Below are 21,012 nucleotides of genomic sequence, written 5' to 3'. Positions count from 1 at the left end.
AGGTGGCAAGACAAAAACAAGCCAACAAGGAAATATCTAGTGGTGTTAAACTATGATGTGATAGAGGAGGACAGTGGGAGCTGGCGCCGGGGAAAGGAGCCTCTTGACAGGATCTATAGCTATACAGAGTTACAACTGTCCCCAGAAGCACAGCACTGAAGCCCAGAGAGGGCAGGAAAGGGATATCCCAGACACTAGCATCTGTCCTCTGCTGCCTCTGAATCTCCCACTCAATGAGTAGGCCAAAGAGTCTGAGTCTGGATGACGCAGCCCCTGGGGTCCAGGGCACATCAGACCACAGCAGAGAAAGAGTATGATGACAGACACAAGGCTGGGAAATAAAAGGAGAATGTCCTCCAAATAGAGTCAGTTAGAAACTTTTACCAATTTTAAGCTCCTTGAGGGAAAGACCTGAATTAAGTTTACCTTTTTCTCCTCCACAGGACCTAGAGAACACAGAAATTTGAAAAAAAAAAAAAAAGCCTGTTAATTTAATTGCACTTTGTAGGCCTGGTTGGCTCTACTCATCTAAATGAGAGTGCTCTGGGCATCAGTCACCTCCTGGGGATTCTGGTTGTTTACTGTCTCTGAGAAACACAGAAAAAAAAAATCTTGTTCAGGATGGTAAACTAGAGGCATGTTTCGTGTATGGTTGAGTGTGATGAGCATGTGCTAAACAATGAAAGAACTTTTTACACACTTCTCTGCTACTCACATGAAGAATTATGATAGAATAAAACATTTCTCAATTTGGAACTCTGCAATATTTGTCTCTTAACAGTAACTAGGTGCACCTACTACTCTTTTAGACCCTACATATGTGTTCTTATCTTTCCAAACCATATGTATTGGGAACTTCTTCATACAGAATGAGAGAAATTAAGTCCAAGATGTACAATTCATTGTCAATCTTGTTCTGGAAGAGGTAAAGTCAAGAATTATTTAGAGAGCTTCTAGAAGTAGAGGGACAAAGGCTGGGAGAAGTGAGAAGGACAACTGTTGATATTAGATGGGTTTCCATGATGGTTTGTGAGGACAAGATTTGTACAAACACCTGAAGGTTTACTGAAAAAAAAATTTAATCCATGCTCTAGACCTATAAGGGCACTGAGTTGAGAAAATCTTGCTTCAAGAATTGTCTGGGCTTGTTCTTCAGAAGAGAAGATCAAGTATCAGAGGGGAGCTAAGTGTATGACTTATGACCTGGGAAAGGGAGAGAACACCATTGGCATGGTGTGAGGAGGGCCAGAAAGGTATGTTTGAGGGGAGGCAGTTGACTGGCCCTTCTAATGCACTATCACACCACTCTAATAAGAGAAAAGGCTAGTGGTGGGCTTGATTATACTTGAGTCTTTAACCTTTCTACTAAGCTTGCCAAATTCAGTATGTGCAAAATGGTCGTTCCTTTGAACCATCCTAATATGTAATAAGTGTCATTTAATAATTTCACATGTCTTGAACTGGATAGATGTGTGTAAATAAGAGAGAAAGTGCAAATATAAAGGGAAGCTTGGAGTTATGTGGGAATTCAAAGAAAACACAGAGACTTGGGCACGCACTGATATGCTCAGAGCTGGGAATGTGACACCAGGTGTTTTCTACTTGGGGCTAGTCTAGTCTTTTTACATAGTTATGAGGCTTGGAAAAGTTTAAGGAAAGTATTGCTGCCATTTAGGATTTTTCTAGATATTATTAAGATGATCTCAGCTGAATGTTATTATTTAAGGACTCAGATCAAAGGTTGAGCCCTTATGTTGGTTACATTTCATTTGCTCATTTGGAAATTTGATGTGGATGATTAATGCTATGCGTCTGTACAATAATATGATTTTATTTTCTAAAACGTCTCTTCATTGCAAACAGTGATGCAACTGAGTCTGGGTCAGGTTGGCTGTGATCATAGTGGAAAGGAGACTAGAAAATAACTTTAGTCTGTGACTTCTGAATGATCAAGGCTGAGCGGGCGAGTTGGGTTTTTGTCTTGAGCTACAAGACAAGGCATTACTGTTTTATGTATCTTTCCTCTATTGTTTTCAAGCCACTGTAACACTTTATCAGTTATTTATCATTTCTTTTTGTCATCGTTGTTGTTTTGTTTAGGTGAATAATAATGAAAACTAGAGAAAAACCCCACCACAATCATCACAGAAAGAATATTTAAAAACTTCCCACATTCAATCATTGACTAAGCTCTTATAGAATGCAGCTTTATTGATAGTGATGAGGTTACAAAATAACACTACCATACATTTTTGTTTGTTGTTCCTGATAAGATACCTGAATGTTTTAACCAAACAAAGAAATTTTCTGCCAAAATTTGTTGAATATATAAAATACTTTTAGGAGTCTCCAAGATAAACATTTTATTTCGAATTTCCTGAAAGGGAAAATTAAATGGTCTTTACCCTCTAAGTGTGCTACAGGGCAAATCTTTAATATTTAGAGTCTTTAGTTCTCATAATTACCTAGAGAGGTATGTGTTTGGGAAATTATGCTATAGTGTTTAATGGATATGAAAAAAATACTGAAATGACTTCCTTTTAATTCTGTCTTGTGCTGGAGAACATATTCATCCTTGGTTAGAATGTTTATTCAGCTCATTCAGAAATTACACAAATTCATTTGGTTGTAACTAAGAGAAAAGGAAATTAAATGAATGATTTTTGTCTCTTCTGTTTAGTAACTTGGATAAATTCTATAAATACTTTGCCAGGATAGCTAATGTGGGAAAACAAAAAGATCTTTTAACACATATTTCCAGGTAAAACTCTATTTACATACAGTTTGTAAAATATACTTACTATAATTGCTACTCTGCCTTTAATTATAGACCATTCTGTCTGTACTTGCTTCCTTATTACCTCAATTATACCTCCTCACTCACAACACTCCACTACCATCTACTCATTGCACAAAATTATATTCATCTGTGCCATCACCACTGACCTTCTATTTGTAACCATTCTTTCAACATAGGAAGTAAAAATAAAACTCATTCAGTACACTGAAAGCAACTAATGCATTTGGGATCACAACCCGCCCCAAGAGTCTTCACTAAAAATAGACAAGCTACATTAAAGTCTGACTTCCTGGAGACTTTCTTATCAGGTCTCTGGCCCCATTCAGAAAAATCAGCTTGAGTTTTATTGTTTCTGCTGCTGGGTAACATACTTGTTTCTGATCTATTGAACTGATGTGTTTATTTAATCACAGGACTGAGGCATTACAAAACTAACATATCCTTTTTTTTTTTTTTTTTTTTTCAGAAAAATCGAAGGAGGCACATAGTTGGATCCTAAGACTTGGGAGTGTAATTGAATACAAGCTTACACCAAATTAAAGTAAATTTTCAGTTCAGAAGCTTGGAGACATTGTCCTGTTTTTCAGAAGCAGCTGCTTCCAAAGTGGATTAAAGAATCTATCTCAGTTACACATGAAAAATGACACACATTATTTTGATTTGGCGTACATTCGTATCTTTCAGTTGGCAGTGGTGCAGTGTGTTCCAGGATTCAAAACTTTCACCAACCCTTATGTTCCACACTTCCTACTAACTTTATGTCAGGAAACTTCAGCCTTCTAAACTCGGTCTTCATTGATTTAACTCTTGAAGCAGATGATAAAACTATATCAAATCTAGAAACTTGCTCAGCCCAGGTATGTGTACTTATGAGTCTTCAGATAAACAGTGAGGACAATATTTTAAATGGTAATTTCAAATTATTTATCTGACTTTAAAGTGTCTCCAGTTTTATCCCTAGGAAGCCACTACCAAGTTTTTTCACAATCTATCTTAACAAGCTGTGATAGAAGAAAACATTTCCAGTTTCAATATCCTCTCTTCATTCATTTTAAATCATAAAATCTTACAATTGATTGATTAATTCTTATTTAATTTTGAGCCCTAGGTTCTCCACACAACATCTCTAAGATCTCAATGGGAAACACATCTGTTAGAGTGAATCAAGGAATTACCTCTCTTTGTCCACTGATCTGTAATCCACAATAAAGCACTTTTTTTCCTTCTCAAAATTAACAATATACTATAGGCTTTTTAGTTGCATAAGTGTGTGTATACCAAGATACAAAGATATTATGGTTACCCTCACACAGGCTTTGCAAGTTATAGACAAAATAACTGGTTAAAAATGAAAAGTTCATTTCACCCATACTGGTTCAAAAACAAAAGGCTATATATAAATAGGTTGTATCATTGGTAATTTAAGAGTTCAGTAATTAAACTTACTTCATAAACTAATTCCTCGAAGAGCTTTATTTTCCAGCCTGGGCAGATAAGGGGTCAAAGGAGCAGGTGCCATTAATCTGCTACGTATCTGATGAAATGCCTCAATTCTCTGTGTGGGTTAAGGAACTAGTCCAGTGTTTTCACACTAATAACATCTTGTTCTCAATTTGTAGTGTTTATTGTCTGTACCCAAGTGTTACCATTAAATACCCAGAGATAGAACTTTTCACGAGGGGCAATGATATAAAATTGTTCCACAAAGTGTACAACACGAACCACTTTTCACAGTTGAAATAAAATACAGTTGCCCCACAATACCCTCAGGGAATTGGTTCTAGGATACCACTATCCATGGATCCTTAAGTTCCATATATAAAATGGCATAGTATTCATCTAATCTACTCACATCTTCTGGTATACTTTAAGTCATCTCTACATTACTTATAAGGCCTAATACAATGTAAATGCAATTTAAGTTGTTACACTACTGTTTAGGGAATAGTTGCAAGAAAAAATAGTTTGTGCATGTTCAATTCAGATGAAAAAATTTTTTTCAAGTATTTTCAATCCATGGTTAGTTGGAATCTACAGATGTGGAACAAGTGGATAAGGAGGGTCGACTGTATTTTAGATATACATAGTATAACTCTAGCAGTAATCTATCTACACAAGGTGGGAGAGGATGGGATTAATGAAAACCAAGTTATAGCATTTATGTATCTTATATCTAATCCTTTAAACAGTTTATTTTTCAAAATCCAATTGCATATAACCTATAATTGATTGCCTGCTTCCTCTCCAAAACAATAAACTAGCAAAGAATAAAGTCACAAATTATAAGATAGGAAAATATGTATCATTTACTACAATAATTACTTTTTCCCCAAACTCAGCAAACACGTAAGAAAAAAAATGATAGCAGGTGGATGTGCTTTGATTACAAAGCTAATTTGGAGTAAATGAGATTAATAAAACAGAATGGACACATATTATTTTATATTTCTATGTAAAATGAATGTGTTACATTTTTAACTGAAATCAAGGGGGTAGATATGAAATGGGAAACTATGGTATTTACCAACAGGAGAACCCATTCATCCAGTTATTGCCAAATCCAAGAATTTCAAATATTTCCCTCATTCTTGTTGTATAAGAGTGGGCCAAATAAAATTATTGTTATCATCGGTTGTGTAACCTTCAGGCTAAGCTTTAAGTTAATGGTCTTTAAAAGCATAGTTTTATTTGACTAATATCAATTCCTTCTTTGAGAGTAGGATTTTATGACAAAATATCCTGGGGCCTGAGGAAAGGAGTAAAAGGAGAATCACAGCTAACCCTGAGGTTCCACCGATCTGCAGGATTTAGAGTAGAATCTCTGTTCCATTCTGGTCTGAATATGTTTTGAACTTTATGACTTTGTCATGGGATGCCTTTCAAAATCCTTTATTGATTCAAGTATAGTAAAAGAAACTGTGTTGAAATACAGAATTAAGTCTTCATGGATACAAACGATTTCCATTTTAAAATAAAATCTACAAATGATTATTTTCAAATTCTTAAAGTAAAAAAGAGGGAGAACAAAACTCTAGAACACCAAGTTGCTCACTCACGTCAGCTTCATGTGTACCAAAGTACAGAAGAAAAATCTCAAATGTGGGTAGTAACCGCTATCATTTAGGACACATGCCACGTTGGAAGAGTGCCTACAACAAACTGTGTCTGCCACCCAGCGGCTGCTGAAATAAACTTATTTCTTTCGTTGGCCAGCCCTGTATTCTGATTTAAAAAAAAAAAAAAAAAAAGAGGTAGATTATGCCATACCAAGGATTTAAAGCCATCAAGACATATGCCTAGATATATTTTAAAACAATAATTGTAGTAAATGTTATATATTTTCCTTTTCTTAAAATTCCAAGTTTAACCACGTGGCTCTAAGAATAAATACGTGTTATTCCTGCGTCCCATCTTAATCTACCTGATTCAGATGCTGACTGGCACTGAGGACACCGAGCTGGCTCGGGATTCCCGAGTCACGCTGTTAGGCATCGAGAGGGTGCAGCAGGACACGCCCACGGTGGCCTCAGGCAGCTCGTCGTCCTCTGTCCACTCGTTGAGCTCGGGGTTGAAGCACTGGATGCACTTCTTGTACTTCTTCTCGCCCTCGTTCCAGCCCCCTACTAGGTAGGCGCGACCGTGCAGCGCTGAGGCTCCTGCAGTGCTCACGCCCACCAGCAGGGGCGCGGCGTAGCTCCACTGGCCGGTGGCAGGACTGTAGCACTCCACGGTCAGCACGTCCACGCGTTCCCCGCGCGGCCCTACCTGGCTGCCCCCCATCACGTACACCCTGTCGCACAGCGTGACAGCGCAGTGCCAACCTCGAGGCGTGCTCAGGCCCGGCAGCTCCTGCCATGAGTCGCGGGCCGGGTCGTAAGCACAAACGGAGCGAGAATACGCGTTGCTGATGTAGCCGCCGGTCACTAGCACAAGGCCATCAGCCACCGCGCTGGCGTGGCAACAGCGCGCCACCTCCAGGGATGACTTCGGCTGCCACTGATTAGTGGAGGGCACATAGCACTCCAACGAGGCCAGGCTGCCTTCTGCGTTGCGGCCTCCCACAGCGTAAAGGAGCCCGTTGAACACACTCAGGCTGAAGTGCGTGCGCTTGTGGTTCATGCTGGCCAGGTGTATCCAGGTGTTAAAGCGGGGATCGTATCTGGAAAAGGCAGAGGAAGGATGACAACCTCGTAGGAGACAGCTAGAAACCCACGTTACCCCGCAAACCTTCAGGTGGGAATCCAGACACTATCCCTGCAAGGAAGTGAGGGACCTGGTCCAGTTTGTTGCTTAGAGGCTGGTGTTTCTCCCTCAGCCAATAAAAAAGTGTGGCATTTGGGAAAGGAAAGGCAGGCACAGTTGACAACTGCAACCCCCCTCCCCCCATTCATTGATGATAAGACCACTCCCTTTATTTATCTGCTTGGAGAAGAGCCCACAGTGACCTGTCCTTCAGACCTTTTTTCTTCATTAACTATATCCATTATCCATTGGGATTTATGAGATGTTCATGTTGGGGAGAGGGAGGAAGCTGAGTATCAGAAGAGCAGATTTCACAGCAAGTCAATTCGCCTGTCTTCAGACACCAACCATCCCTAGCTCACTTTCACTGCTTGCTTAAGAGAGGAATTGACTGATTAGATTCTCTATTTCCCAGAAACCTCTTATGGGTACACCTGGCCAGGTGTATCCAGGTGTTATTGGCTATTGCCTCAGCAAAGCTAAGACACTCAAGCAAGTCTGTGTTCTGTTGAAATGAGACTGTGGAATTCTTGTCAAAAAGCTTCAACAGATCCTTAACTTTTGATACTATTTATGTTCCACCACTTATTACGAGGTAAAATTTTTTCATTTATTGAAATTTGGTTTTTGTGTTCAGGACTAAAGTTTTATACGCACTGAAATCAATACTGAAAAAAACAGTGACTTGACCTTTATACTAATAGGAAATCAGTAAGAGGAAAAATAGCAGTTATAGTGAACTATGACTTTCTATTTGTGTAGTTCAAAAGTAATATGAATATAGAATTCACTCCTTCAGTTTGATGTTCATCTTTGTCTCATTTAAATCACAAATAAAAACCTAACTGTAGCCAAGGGGTGGCAGACGGCTGTAATCTCAGGAGTTAAGGAGGCTAAGGCAGGAGGATCGAGAGTTCAAAGCCAGCCTCAAAAACTTAGCAGGATGTGGTTCAGTGGGTAAGCACCCTTGGGTTCAATCCCTGGTACCAAAACAAACAAAACCCAACAAAACAACAACAACAACAAAAAGAAACCCTGATTGTATTTATAAATTAAAGATTAAAAATCAATAGTTTGGAGGATTGGGGTTGTGGCTCAGTAGTAGAGCACTCACCTTGCACATGTGAGATGCCAGGTTTGATTCTCAGCACCATATAAAAAGCATAGTAAATAAAATAAAAGTATTGTTTTCATCTACAACTAGAAAATTTAAAAATTTAATTTTTTAAAAATCAATTGTTTGGAGTCTCTTAAATTATGCACACCTATATAATGTGCATAATTTCTTTCAAGAAATACTTATAAATTTTCAAGAAATACTGTATAATTTTCTGATCTTGCTCATTAGTTGCTTGACTTTATACTACAGTCATGATTTTAAAATGACTGCATATTTCATATACATGAAAGTTTTTTGTCATAAGAACAAAATAATATTGCATTTTGATTTTGTTTTTAAAGATGTATTATGTTTTTACTTTCTATATGTGTCAAAATATTGGCATTTTCTACATTATGCAGTCTTTGAATATTTAAAATTCATTAGCTACCACATTTTAATAATCTCATTCTATTTGCCAGTTATGAATCTGATACTTGTCAGCATCAGTAACTTAAAAGAAATTGTTTATTACTTTATTATTTCTTACCTGTTAGTGTCAAAAACTAAATTTGTAGCCAATTTATTTTAAAATTCAGTATATTATGAATGGTATCTTGACTAGAAATGAGAAAATGTGACAGGTGGTGTGACTTCTCTGGGTATTATGGTTTTTGTTTTGGTTTTGGTACTGAGGACTGAACTCGGGCGCTTCCTAGCCCTTTTTTTGTATTTTGTTTAGAGGCAGGGTCTCACTGAGTTTCTTAGGACCTTGCTAAGTTGTCAAAGCTGGCTTGAACTTGCAATCCTCCTATAGGCATGCACCCAGCAATATTATATTTCTTGTATGCAAAATCAGAATAATCATATCTTCCCTGCCCATATCACAGACTTATTTCAGAAATCTAGATTAACAACATACTTGAATGCACTTTATATAACATAAAGTGCTATACCTATGTAAGACAGCATTATTATTATTGCTGTTGTTATTTATTGAACCAATGAACTAAGCCAATAGCATGATTAACTTACTTCTATGTCCAGGAAATTTCCCCATAATAATGAATCATTTCAGTTCCCACTAAAAGATCAAGTACCTGCAGAAATTGCTGACTGCGTGCTTGGCTTGATTTCTTGCATCATTCTGATCTTCACCGCCGGCTACATAAAGAAATCCATCCATCACAGCCACACACTGATTAAAACTCTTGGCTGGCATTTCTGTAAGCTTACTCCATCCATTTTCAGGGTCTCTATACAAAATGTCTCTACTAAGGGACTTCTCTGTAAGACCTGGGCGTCCTCCAACAGTGGCAAGGACTCGGCAGCCCCCTCGGATTCTTGTTCGCCTAGACTGCAATGTGTTTTGATGATATGGAAGTAAGTGGTAGTTCATAGCATCTACAAGAAGTTTGTGACAATCGGCATCTTGCATCATTCTTGGTACAGACTGAACATAATTGACAAGGTCTTGTGCAGAGATGGTACCAAAGCGAATATTGCTCAAAAGATCCGCAGCATGTTTCACTCTCTTTTGGTCAAATTCTAACCATTTCATTGCAATCTGGAATGCTACTATCTCAGAAGGCAACTGTAAGTCATCATCTATAAGAAGCTCATTAATTTGCTCAAATGTAAGTTTCATAAATTGATCTGATTCTGCAAATTCAAGGAAGTTATCCCGGATAAATTTTTGGGCTGCTGCCTTTGCATTTTTCAGGGAGTATGTCTCAGCAATATTAACAATGTACATACAATTCTCAACACTAATCTCCCGAATCAGAAAATCACTGCACATCTTTACAAGAGTATGGATCTGAAGATAAACTGCGGCAGAAATAATGCTTCCTATTGTATACAAAGAGAGGGTCAGCTTTCCAGTGTAGGCATATGCAATGACAGTGGCCAGGCCCAGAGGTGAGATGTCATTGAGATCCACTCTTTGAGTTGATGGGTCTTTTTTTAGGATGTTGTAAAAGTATTCACTGCATGAAGCCATCACTGACTTATGAACATCAAAGGATTTGGTTTTGGTACCAATGACTAAGTCACAGAGGAAACTCTCCTGCCGCATTTTACTTAGGCCTTCCAAGAGATTAGGGCCATAAGAAGCATCTGTTAATTCAGAAGAAATACAGCTAAGGCCATTGCCTCCCTCTAGGAGCCCATTCAAAGCATTCAGTTTGTTTAAGGGGCTGTCTTCTACAATTATAGTCATCTCATTGATATCTGCCTTGTTCTTTTTGACGGTCTTCTTTTTGGGTGCCATGTTGGCAAACACACTATCACAGGCAAGAGCGTGCTAAAAGAAAGAAAAGAAAGAATGAGCTTGTTTTATGTTATGTGTGCTTTATATTTTGAAACACTACACTGAAAAACTTTTCACAAGATAATAATTTCTTAAACTATTAAAGTAAATTAGCCTTCAAAAATTAGATCAATTCTCAAAAATAGATTTAAAGACACATTAAACTAGTTATACATTCTATTGACTGTTTACTGCTGCATAAAGTATTGAAAATGATTTAAGAAAGATTCATTTTATGAAATGAGATTTCTCAGTAGGTATATTACCAAGTAATTATACAATAGAAATGAACAACTCATTTCTAATCCAACTATACAATAATTCTAGAATAGTAGTTTACTCTCATCAAAAAGTTAATTATAACTACCTTGAAGGTTTTTCTCAATAAAATACTAATATTTAGGAAACTATGTAAAATTAGAAAAACACGATGAAAAGATTATTTTATTCATAATAGCAATGAAACCCATTACAGATTCTTGATGAGGATTTAGGGATATGCACTATAGGATTTTGCTGGAGGACTTAAAAGAAATGGGAAACTACATTGTTACTCTTCTATTGTGTTTGTCTCTTTTCCTTTCCATGTAGGAGGAGAGCAACAGGTAGGCAGTAAGCAGAGAAGGTCTTTTTTTGCCAGGACATTTTTTTTTCTTTCTCTAATTGTCATATTCACATTTATATTTCTGTAAAAGGCTAGCACATATATTCTTCTTCATTCCTTTTTGCAAACAATGAAAAATGTGTCCTTACCTTGTCAGATAGATGGTGAACCCACCATCATTTTAGAGTTCAAATGCATTTGACTTATGTGTTGAGTGTCCCCTTGTTGGATTTTTCTGTGGGAAATTTTTAAATATTTTATTCAGCAAGCAGTTATTAGGTATCTGTGTTGTGTTGGCAGTAACTTACTGGAAATGACGGAGCAGTACAAGATGTAATTTATGTTAGAGAGATAAGACATAACAAATACAAAATGCTAACAAGAAGCTAAGTAAGCAGAATAAATCTGGGGAGAAAGTTCTGTCTGTGCTCATGAAAGAACCCAAATGGCTTTTTTTTTAAAAAAATGCAGTTATAGGGCTTATAAACACCATTGTTTTAGATGAAATCATGAACCTGAGGAGTAATTTGAGTTCTTAAGACCAAAAAGCTAAATAGTTTATACATCATTAAAAGGTTGTTTTGTTGGTGGCATGTAGGAGTGATATTTAAAATATAATAACTGATAAATCAGGGCACCTACTAATCAGAATGGATTCAGGTGACAGTGCTGGAGCTGGATCCCAGGGGTCCCTCTGGGGTTTCTTTGCAGTTCTTCAGTTAATGGATTATGAGGCCCAATTGGTCCTGGGAGAGGGCTGGGAGTGGGAAGGGCTCCAGAGAGGCTCAGGAAGGCAGCTGGTTGGCTATTTATAATTCAGTTTGTTTAATATACAAAATATTTACAAAAAAAACTCAACTATTTCAACACAGTGATGTGCTGGGGTTATGGAAGAAAAGGATCCAGAGACTTCCTAATGAAGGAATGATTGTGGACTCTAGGAGCAACAACATCTGATTTCCAGTTTTAAATCTTCCTTTTCTACCCTGTTCTATGTCATCCTTAAATGAGGTATCTTCAAGTATCCTTAATAAAATTTTATAAATTATTGGCTAGTTCACTCTGCCTTTAGGAGTATCATATCAGGATTACCGCTATAAGATAACTGGGGCTGGTGGTGGGGAGAATTAGGAGGAACAACGGAAAGACGCTAGGAATTGTAAAAAATGAGGATGATTTTTTTAGGAAAGTCAACGGTTGGAAAAGGAAGTAACAGGATGAATCCCACTCCCACCAACACACATGTTTTGACTTTTTGTGTTGCTTTAACTCTAAAGGCAGGCTGCAAATGGTGTTGTGCAGGAGAGCTATGACTCCAACAGAAAGTATTTATTGGCAACCATGTTCACTGGAAAGCAAGGTGGGAATTCTGGAAAAGAGACATTCAGAAAGGAGAAGCCCAATAGAAACTTGAATCTTCAAGAGCTTCAGAGATGATAAATAAGTGAAAGAATATGAAAGATTATTTTCTCCCTAAATTTGTTTCAAATAAAAAAACGTGACTCTTCATAGTAAAAGTGATAACATTATCTTGTAAGTTTTACAATGTATGCAGATGTAGTATATATGAAAATTACAGCATAAAGGAAGGGGTGACACTGGTGGAAAAAAAGACTATACAATTGCAAAATGTCCTTTTATGTTTTCTTTTGCAGTGCTAGGGATTAACCGAGGCTTTGCACATGCTAGGCAATCATCTACCATTAGGCTAGATCCTCAACCTGGCTTCCATATTTTATGTGAAGTGATTCATTTGATGTTAACTTCTGTCATCTGTGCAAATTTAACTTTGCATATTGTAATACCTAGAGCAATGCTGGCCTATAGAAATATAACACAAGCCACATATGCAATTTAAAATTTTCTAGTAGTCATGTTAGAAAGATAAAAAGGAACAGATGAAATAAATTTTAGTAATATTTTTATTCAACCTAATCAATATAAAATATTATTTCTACATATAATTATCAATGTGATATTTTATATTTTTTTTGCAATAAGTATTGAAATACCAGGTGTATTTCATACCTAAAGTACATCTTACTTTGAATTAGACTCACTTCAAGTGTTCAATAATGACATGTGAATGATGGCTATTGTATTGGAAAATAGAGACCTAGAACAAGCACTTAAAAAATGCAAAGTAGCCTGTAAAGCCAGTAATTAAATTTAAATGGAATCAAAAAAGTACAGGAAAGTTAGAACACAAAAACCAAATTGGAAAGGACAAATAGAAACCAATTTAATAATACGTCTAAATTCAATCATATCTGTAATTGTATTAAATGTCAATGGACAAAGCATTCTAAGTAAAAGGCACAGATTGCCTAAATGGATAGGAAAAGGAAGATTAAAACATTCTGTCTACAAGAGACAGACACAGAGAAGTAGAAAATAAATGTGTAGAAAAGGCTTTACCATGGTAATAAATATAAGAAGGTTCTAATGGTTATATTGGTAGCAGATAAAATAGATTTCAAGAAAAACCTTGTCAGTGACAGATGGAATTTAAAAATGATACAAAGATCAATTCAACATGAAGATGTAACAGTCTTAAAAATTTATGTGATTACTAATAACTTCTGTAACAAGTGACAGAATTATAGGAAGAAATAGGCAATTTCAAAATTATACTTGCAATTGATTAAACTCAGCAATTGATAGAAAAACTAAACAAACAAAATACCCTAAGTAGTATTATAGATTATCTGAACAACATTATTAATCACTTTGACTTAGAACATTACATCCAACATCTGAAAAATATAAATTCTTCTGAAGTGCACATTGTTCCTTTACTAGATCACCTCCTATGTTTGGCCACAAAACGTGTTTCTGCAAATTTAAAAGCCAGGCAGAGTACACTATTAATCACAAAGGAACTAAATTAGAAATAATAAAATAAACTATTGTTATTACTAATTACTGTTAAATAGTATGCTTCTAAATAGCTCTTGAATCAAAGAAGAAATGAGACAATATTTTAAATGGAATGATAATGAAAAATAATATAAATACCAACTCTACTACTTCTTCACAGTATGACTTTTGGTAAATTACCCAACCTCTCAGAGTTTCTGTTGACTTATCTCTAAAGTGAAGAAAATAATTGTGCCCACCTCATAATGTTGCTAGTGAAAGAAAGATCTGAACAACATTTAGCAGAGTACCTGGCAAAAGTGAATGCTCAAAAAATTGATCCAATTTCACTGAAAGCAATAGCCTTGTTAGTTGTGTCTTTGTTAATAAAGGAAGAAAACTGTTTAAGCTTTGTGGTAAAACAAATCAGAGAAAGCCACCACATGGTGGAGAAATAGTAATGAGGAACAGGGGGCAATAAGGGACATGCAAATGTAGTGACCTAGAATGAGGGTTGGAAAACAGCAACAAGGAAGAGATTTCTTGAACATACTTCTAGGGATTTGGAAAATACCAGGGAGAGAAATGAAATTCATGCAATTACACTGGCTGAGGAACAGAATATTATTATTTTATGTGTGTCAAGGATAACTCTGGAAATTTAGAAAACTGGGATGTTTGGTTATAGATTAAGTAAGCAAAACCACAGAGTACATGGAACATATTGAGTGCACTGATGGGCCTGGATTTAGGAGTTCAAACTAAAGAGAAGTTTGAATGGGGTGATGTTAGGATGAGAAGTTTGCAGATAACCTAAGTCTTACTGAAGGCTTTTATGAGTAGGTACGGAAGGGAGAAGGTCAACAAAAGTGGAGGAGGAAATGCCTCAAGCTGAGGCAAGGAGGCACAACTCAACATGCTATGCATGGACTAAGATGGCAGGGTTCACTAGGGAAACATCTGGCAAGTAATGTTAGGTCTATATACATAGGATGTGGGAGGCAGGAAGGGTTTGAATTTGATAAGTTACTGTGTATTCAGAAGTATTATGAACTCGCCAGCAAAGAAAGGGTGACCTGAAGCTAGACAAAGTAGTGAAATCAGTTAAAATTCTCCTGTAAGTTTCCTTCTCTTATTTCCTGTTGATGCTCCTCTTTCTTCTGTTGTCTGTCCTTCAGGCTGCTCCTGGGGTTTCCTCTTATGAGCTGACCCTGGACTGCTGCACTCGTGGGAATTTCTGTAATTCTCTCTTTATCTAAAACATTCTTGCCCTTATAACATTTCTCCAGGGCTCTACTGGATGATGCATAAGCTAGTCTTATGAACCCAAGCTAATCAGTTAATAGGCAAATCTATGCTACCTCTCAGATATGCATAGTCTTTGGTATGTTTTGTTTTGTTTAAGTATGTATTTTTCTATCACTCACATATACATTTCTAAGAGAGTAGCCTTTTCTTTAGAGCCCATGAAAGCACCATGTAGAGGTAACTGACTTCTTTAATTCTCTATGGGAAAAGTAGAGAAGAGAAATAGGCAGGAGACTATTTACAAGACTATTGACTAAGAGCCCTGTAGCCAACTTCCTGATGGCCATGTTTTCCTAGATAGAAATCCAGTCTTTATTTATAGAACTGCCATCACATCCGACTTTGGGGGCTGCACCTCTCAGGTGAGGCTATCTGTTCACCTGTTGAGGTCTTCTCAGTCTGTGCTGTGTTAGTGGATGAAGGTCCCTGTAGATCCCTCAGAGGAACCTGAGGATCAGTATCTTCTTTGAAGCTGGGAAATGCTCAGATGTTGTTATCAAAGCTGCAGAGATGTTCACTGGTTCCTGTGTCCCAGTAAATGGTTTCCTCTGTCCTGTTCCTCCATTTCCCAAAATCCACTCCTTTTCTCAACTTAAAGAGGACTGCAGGCCAGTAAGAATGAATAAAAAGAGCAGCTACACCCTGATTTGGGCCCTGTTACACAGAAGACTAGCTCCCTTCAGGGGAGATCAGAGCCCGTAGAAAGAAAAAAGAAAACAAAGACAGGGAATCCTCCATGAGACTCTCCAGGTCCCTCTCACTGGAGTCTTTCTGGGAAGTACAGACACAAAATGTACAACACTGGGTGCACAAGCATGTGTGCGCGCGCACACACACACACACACACGTACACACACAAAGTCACTTAAGCAACCAGAACTTTCCTACAAACAGGTAGAAGTTAAAAGAAGGGCAGTCTCAAAGAAGTTATAAATAGGAGTATGAAAGGAAAGTGGAACAATTTAACTCACTTTCATTTACTCATTTGGTTATGGTGCTAGGCTTTGAGGCTGATTGTATGGGTTAATTAAGGGTGATTGGAAAATAATTGAATATTTAAAAAAATTATTACTCAGCAACTAGGTCATATGTAAGCATGTAGTCAAGAGTATTTGGTATAAGAACTCTCATTGCTTTTTTCTACAATTACACAAATGTTCACAGTGTACCCTTGATTCATATTGTAGCTGGTCACCAATGATGGTCACAATGACAGTCAAAATTTGTCTGCCAGGAAAAGGAGTTACAAAAGTGAGTTTTATATAATATATATATAAATAAAATCTGGAGAGTATCTTAGATACTGAGCAATAAATTTGGAAGTATTCTTTTTGATTCAGCATATATTTTAACTGGAAGTTGAATGAGGGTTTACTTATAGTTTATTTTAAATCAATCTCTCTCTCTCTCTTTCTCTCTCTCTCTCTCTCTTTTAATAAGCCAAGTGAATGCTTTGTGGTCAGCTGATTAGGGGCACCAATAGCTAGAGCAATTGCCATGGTTTGACATACCATAGGGAGGGCTTTGACTCTGGTTACAGTTTCATGGTGAGGAGTGCACCCTTGCTAAGTTGCCCTTGGCTGGAAAAGTTTCCATACAATTTCTTTACAATCTGTTTTTCCTGAACCACAACAGGCTTCATTCTCACTCTGTACCCATAGGGGCTCTGACTAGGTACCCCCCTTTATGATAAAAAAGAAGAATTTACAGGCCTATCTTGGGACTTCGGGTGGCTTGCACTTTTCACATGGCCCCTACCATAGTAGGAAATGTTGGAAGGAGGAGCAGATCTAGCCACAGCAGCTGAGGTTGTGTAATGGGATGAGCAGCTATTCAGAGGCACTGCCAGGCCTTTTCTGTCCCTTCCCTTTTTGGGTCAAAGAAAAGACTTTGCAGAGGGTGCAGGGAGTTGTGGAGAGGTTTCTATCCTACTGGAGTTATACAGCCATTCTATGAAGTGAGTCCAAAGAAGTCCCCTTCCCTGCTTATGGATGCTACAGTCTCTTTAGTTCCTTATTCCAGAATAGCTTCTTGGGTCCCTCAAGAGAGCTGCTTACTAGAATTTGGAAGGAGGGTAACAGACACAATCCGATGTCCCCCCCCCCCATTACCCACCACAGATCCTGGCTCTTGGGTCATTTCCATGACAATGGTGTCATGTATTCAATGTAGAACATCATATTTTCATCATCTTTTGTATTTGTCAAGTTTAAGTATAGTAATAATTCCTAAATAGAAATCATCAAACATGAATCTATATTATGTTTTAAAATTAACTGATATCTCCATTTCTATCTAAAATAATAGTTATCTAGCTAGGATTTATCAGTTGAGGTTTTATTATGGACTGAACCCTGGATTATTTACTTTACATGACTTAATTTTTAAAATTTAAATACCATGAAAATCCTAAAGGGGAGGTTATATTGTGATAATTTTACGAATGAGGAAATTAAGATTTATAAAGAAGAAAGAAAGAAAACAATAAGGTCACACGAAGAAATATGTATGTGATTTGGAGCAGAATCCAATTCAGATAGAACCCTGACACTCCATTTTGTCTTCCTTAAGAGTAGATTAAGACCTATAGTAGGTTAAAAGTTAACTTTTTCCAGCATGAGAAAAGAGATTGAGTGAGGTAGAGCTGAGGTTTATAATATCAAATTTTGGATATGGAGAACATGAAATGGTTCTTTCTAACTCCAAATACTGAAATGAAAGAGTTGCCTAATGTAAAATAAATTTATTTGGGAACATAAATTCTGTGAATTTTTTTATCCTGTTAAGGGCAGTAGGGATATGAAACTCCAATAGGTTGGGTCAGCAAAAATATAAATAGGTTCGAGGAAGGCTTGCATGAATTTGTTGATCAGATAATCAAGCACTTCCTTGTGTTAGACTGAATATGAAATTAGCTTTGTTGTTGTTTTTGTTGTTTAAAAGCAATTAGTTGTTAAAAATTTCATATGGCTCAACTTAAGTAAAAGCTATATGTAGCAGCATTGTTTTTTATAGATATTAATACTCTACACAAAGCTAACCATGATTCTATTCCTGAACCTGTATATTGGACACAAGGACCCAATGCAAATATTTTTAGTTTGGATTTTGTTGAAAATTTTAGTAAAATGTCTCTCTTTTCTTGTCTTTTGTGTTGGTCAAAGGAAAGGAGACTGAATATTGAATTTTTAAGACTTATGTTTCTTTGATCATCATAAGATTGAAAACCTAGGTTTTGGTATTCATTCTTCTCTAATCATATGATAACGCTTGAAGCAAAACATCCAAACTGTTAGAATTTCAGTTTAATTACTGTTAAACAAGGAGATGTGGCCCTTTCAGTTCTAAAATTTTTACAGAGTTAAGAATATATAAATGGCTTTTGCTGCCCAAATTGCCAAGATTTGGTCCTATATCACCTCCCCTCAATAGGACTTTGATAACCCTAGAATCAACTCACGATTAGATAGGTGTAAATCAATTAAGACAGGGTTCTTTACTTGGGATCTCTGTGTCTAGGATTAATTCGTCAGTTTTGGCAAATAAAAAAATACAAGACATCCAGTTAAATTTTAATTTCAGATGAACCACAAATCATATTTGTCCAAAATATATGTCCAACATACTTAAACTAGAAGTCAATTTGTGATTTATCTTAAATTCAAATATAGCTGGATGACCGGTATTTTATTGGAACTCTACTCTGGGTTGGGATTCAGGTCGATCCTTGAGCCCTGTGGGATATTCTGAAACATACTGTGTCCTTATGTGTTCTTCAGAGTCTCTCAGAGCTACTTTCATGAGGATCATGAAAGGTCCAAAATCCAAAATAGAATCAGAACCACAAGACAGAGAATAATGTTGCCAAGAAATGGTACCCTCTCCTGTTCAGTGGGTAAATCCCTGTGAAATTATTGCCTTTACATCAAGTTCTTTTGGCCACAAACCCATCCCTGATGAAAGCTTCTAGAACTGATTCTAGAAAAGAGTTGTCACTTCATATTTAAGAATGTGCTTCTTCCTGCAGCTTGCCATCCTTGACTTGAGACTCTACACAGGGCAAGCTGAAAGCCATGAATACTAAAGTGTCACTGTCACTCTCCTGCCAGACAGAGCTGGGATCCCAGAATGTCTTCTTGCCAAGGGTGCGAAATCAGCTGTGCCTGCTCCCTGTCCCTGCCACATTCCAATGGCTGCATCTGTCGAGGCTCATCAGTACTACCTCCCGGAATAGAAACAGGCCTGGCTACTGCTGCTTGCCATTTTAAGTCCAACTGAAAGGGGGTTTTCCACTTCACCACTCCGTTTCCAACATGATTTTTTATTTGAAATGTATATCACTATAGCTATATGTGCACATTTAAAACAAAACCTGTTTATTAGTCGAATAGCAAATTTATGGTAATTGCAGAGGGATTTCTATTTTGTCAATAAGTTGTTTTTCTGAGAGTTCAATGAGTTGTTTGATTTTTGTGTGACCAGTTTAATTAAAACTGATAACATTGTATCTAAACCTGACAGCTCTCCAACGTTTAAATGGTTCTTGATAATGAAAAGATGGAATTCTAAACTTTGCGAACAAATCCTAAGAATTTTTTTTCTTTCTCCTCTATAAAATAGTGGAAGGAAAGCACAACATAAACTTTAGATAAGGGCAAAGGGGAGGGAGAAAAGGAAGGGGGCACGGAGGTAGGAAAGACAGTGGAATGAGATGGCCATCATTACCCTAAGTACATGTATGAAGACAAGAAGAAAAAAAAAAGAAAAGATAAAAGCACAACGTAAGTTTTAGAGAATTAAAATTATACTTAGAAACTACAAGTCATTTTACTTTTATAGGGCCTTACTCCTATGCATTTCTGTTGCTGTGCCAGTCTCCTAATTTATCATATTTCTCAAGTTCCAAGAAAAGATTTTCTACCTCCCAACTTCAGATCAGGGACATGAGAAGTCTGACTCAGATGGAGACTCCCTTCAGGAAAACCCCCGCTCTATAACCACGAACGTTCAGACACCCCTCTCCCGTCCACACAGCTGTACACACCCCAGGATCCAGAAGACAGGAGTTGGCGAGTGTAGTCCCAGCTCCTCTCCCTCCTGTGTGAAGTGGCAGCTCAACTTGCAATGAAGAAGTTTCTGCTGCAGACTCCTCTTGGGAAGTGATCTGTGAAGAGAGAGAGGGAGAGAGAAAGAAAATCCGGTGGGGAGTCACCAGCAGCCACCTGACAGGCCCCAGTGGCAGCAATTTTTAGAATAACCCCTGGATGAAGCAGGCTGAGCCTGCGCTCTCGCCTGGAGCAGCAGTTTGAGCCCTCCTCTCCCTCTTTGGCTTTCAATTGCAGGCCATCTGGGGGCAGAGGGCGGGGTTCTGGTTGGTAGAGAAGGGTTGGATTTCTTGACCTGGCCATTTTTTATTATTTTTTTTCATTTAATTCAAGAGCTCAATCAACCTGGGTGTTGGGAAAGAAAATAACTAGGTAGGTGTTTAATTGTTGGAAGCAGGGATTTCAGTAGAGTAACTGGAAGGGGACGTTGTGGCAAAAAATTAGTTTCTAGAAAGGTAAATAGACTGTGTCACCTCAAGTCCTTTGAGAAGATTGTGGCTATAAATAGACTGTTCTTTAGAAGAGAACATGTTTACTGAGATATGGTACTTTCTACAGCACTTCAATACAGCACTAGTATTTCACAATTTAATAAATGAGGTTTATACCAGTACTGATTATCCAGTAATCTGCATAAGGTCTGAGATAAACACACACCCTACCACACATACATATTGGGGAGTG

General features: G+C 37.4%; 1 protein-coding gene across 2 annotated transcripts; it reads right to left on the bottom strand.

Moving 5' to 3' along the window:
* Nucleotides 1-2,186: 2,186 nt before the first annotated feature.
* On the bottom strand, nucleotides 2,187-20,482 carry Klhl31 (kelch like family member 31). Of its 2 annotated transcripts, none has more exons than XM_076858584.2 (3): nucleotides 20,268-20,482; nucleotides 9,242-10,446; nucleotides 2,187-6,959 (listed from the first exon to the last, which is right to left on the bottom strand). In XM_076858584.2, exons 2-3 carry the CDS (start codon nucleotides 10,411-10,413, stop codon nucleotides 6,227-6,229), a joined length of 1,905 nt encoding a protein of 634 aa, XP_076714699.1. In that variant the 5' UTR covers nucleotides 10,414-10,446; nucleotides 20,268-20,482; the 3' UTR covers nucleotides 2,187-6,226. The 2 variants fall into 2 exon arrangements, with proteins under 2 accessions (XP_076714699.1, XP_076714700.1); XM_076858585.2 differs by lacking the exon at nucleotides 20,268-20,482 and adding an exon at nucleotides 11,206-12,360.
* Between the last annotated feature and the right edge of the window lie 530 nt (nucleotides 20,483-21,012).

Source organism: Callospermophilus lateralis, chromosome 6 (genome assembly GCF_048772815.1).
Source record: "Callospermophilus lateralis isolate mCalLat2 chromosome 6, mCalLat2.hap1, whole genome shotgun sequence".
NCBI classification, from domain to species: domain Eukaryota; kingdom Metazoa; phylum Chordata; class Mammalia; order Rodentia; family Sciuridae; genus Callospermophilus; species Callospermophilus lateralis.
This window is presented reverse-complemented; position numbering and strand designations above follow the sequence as displayed.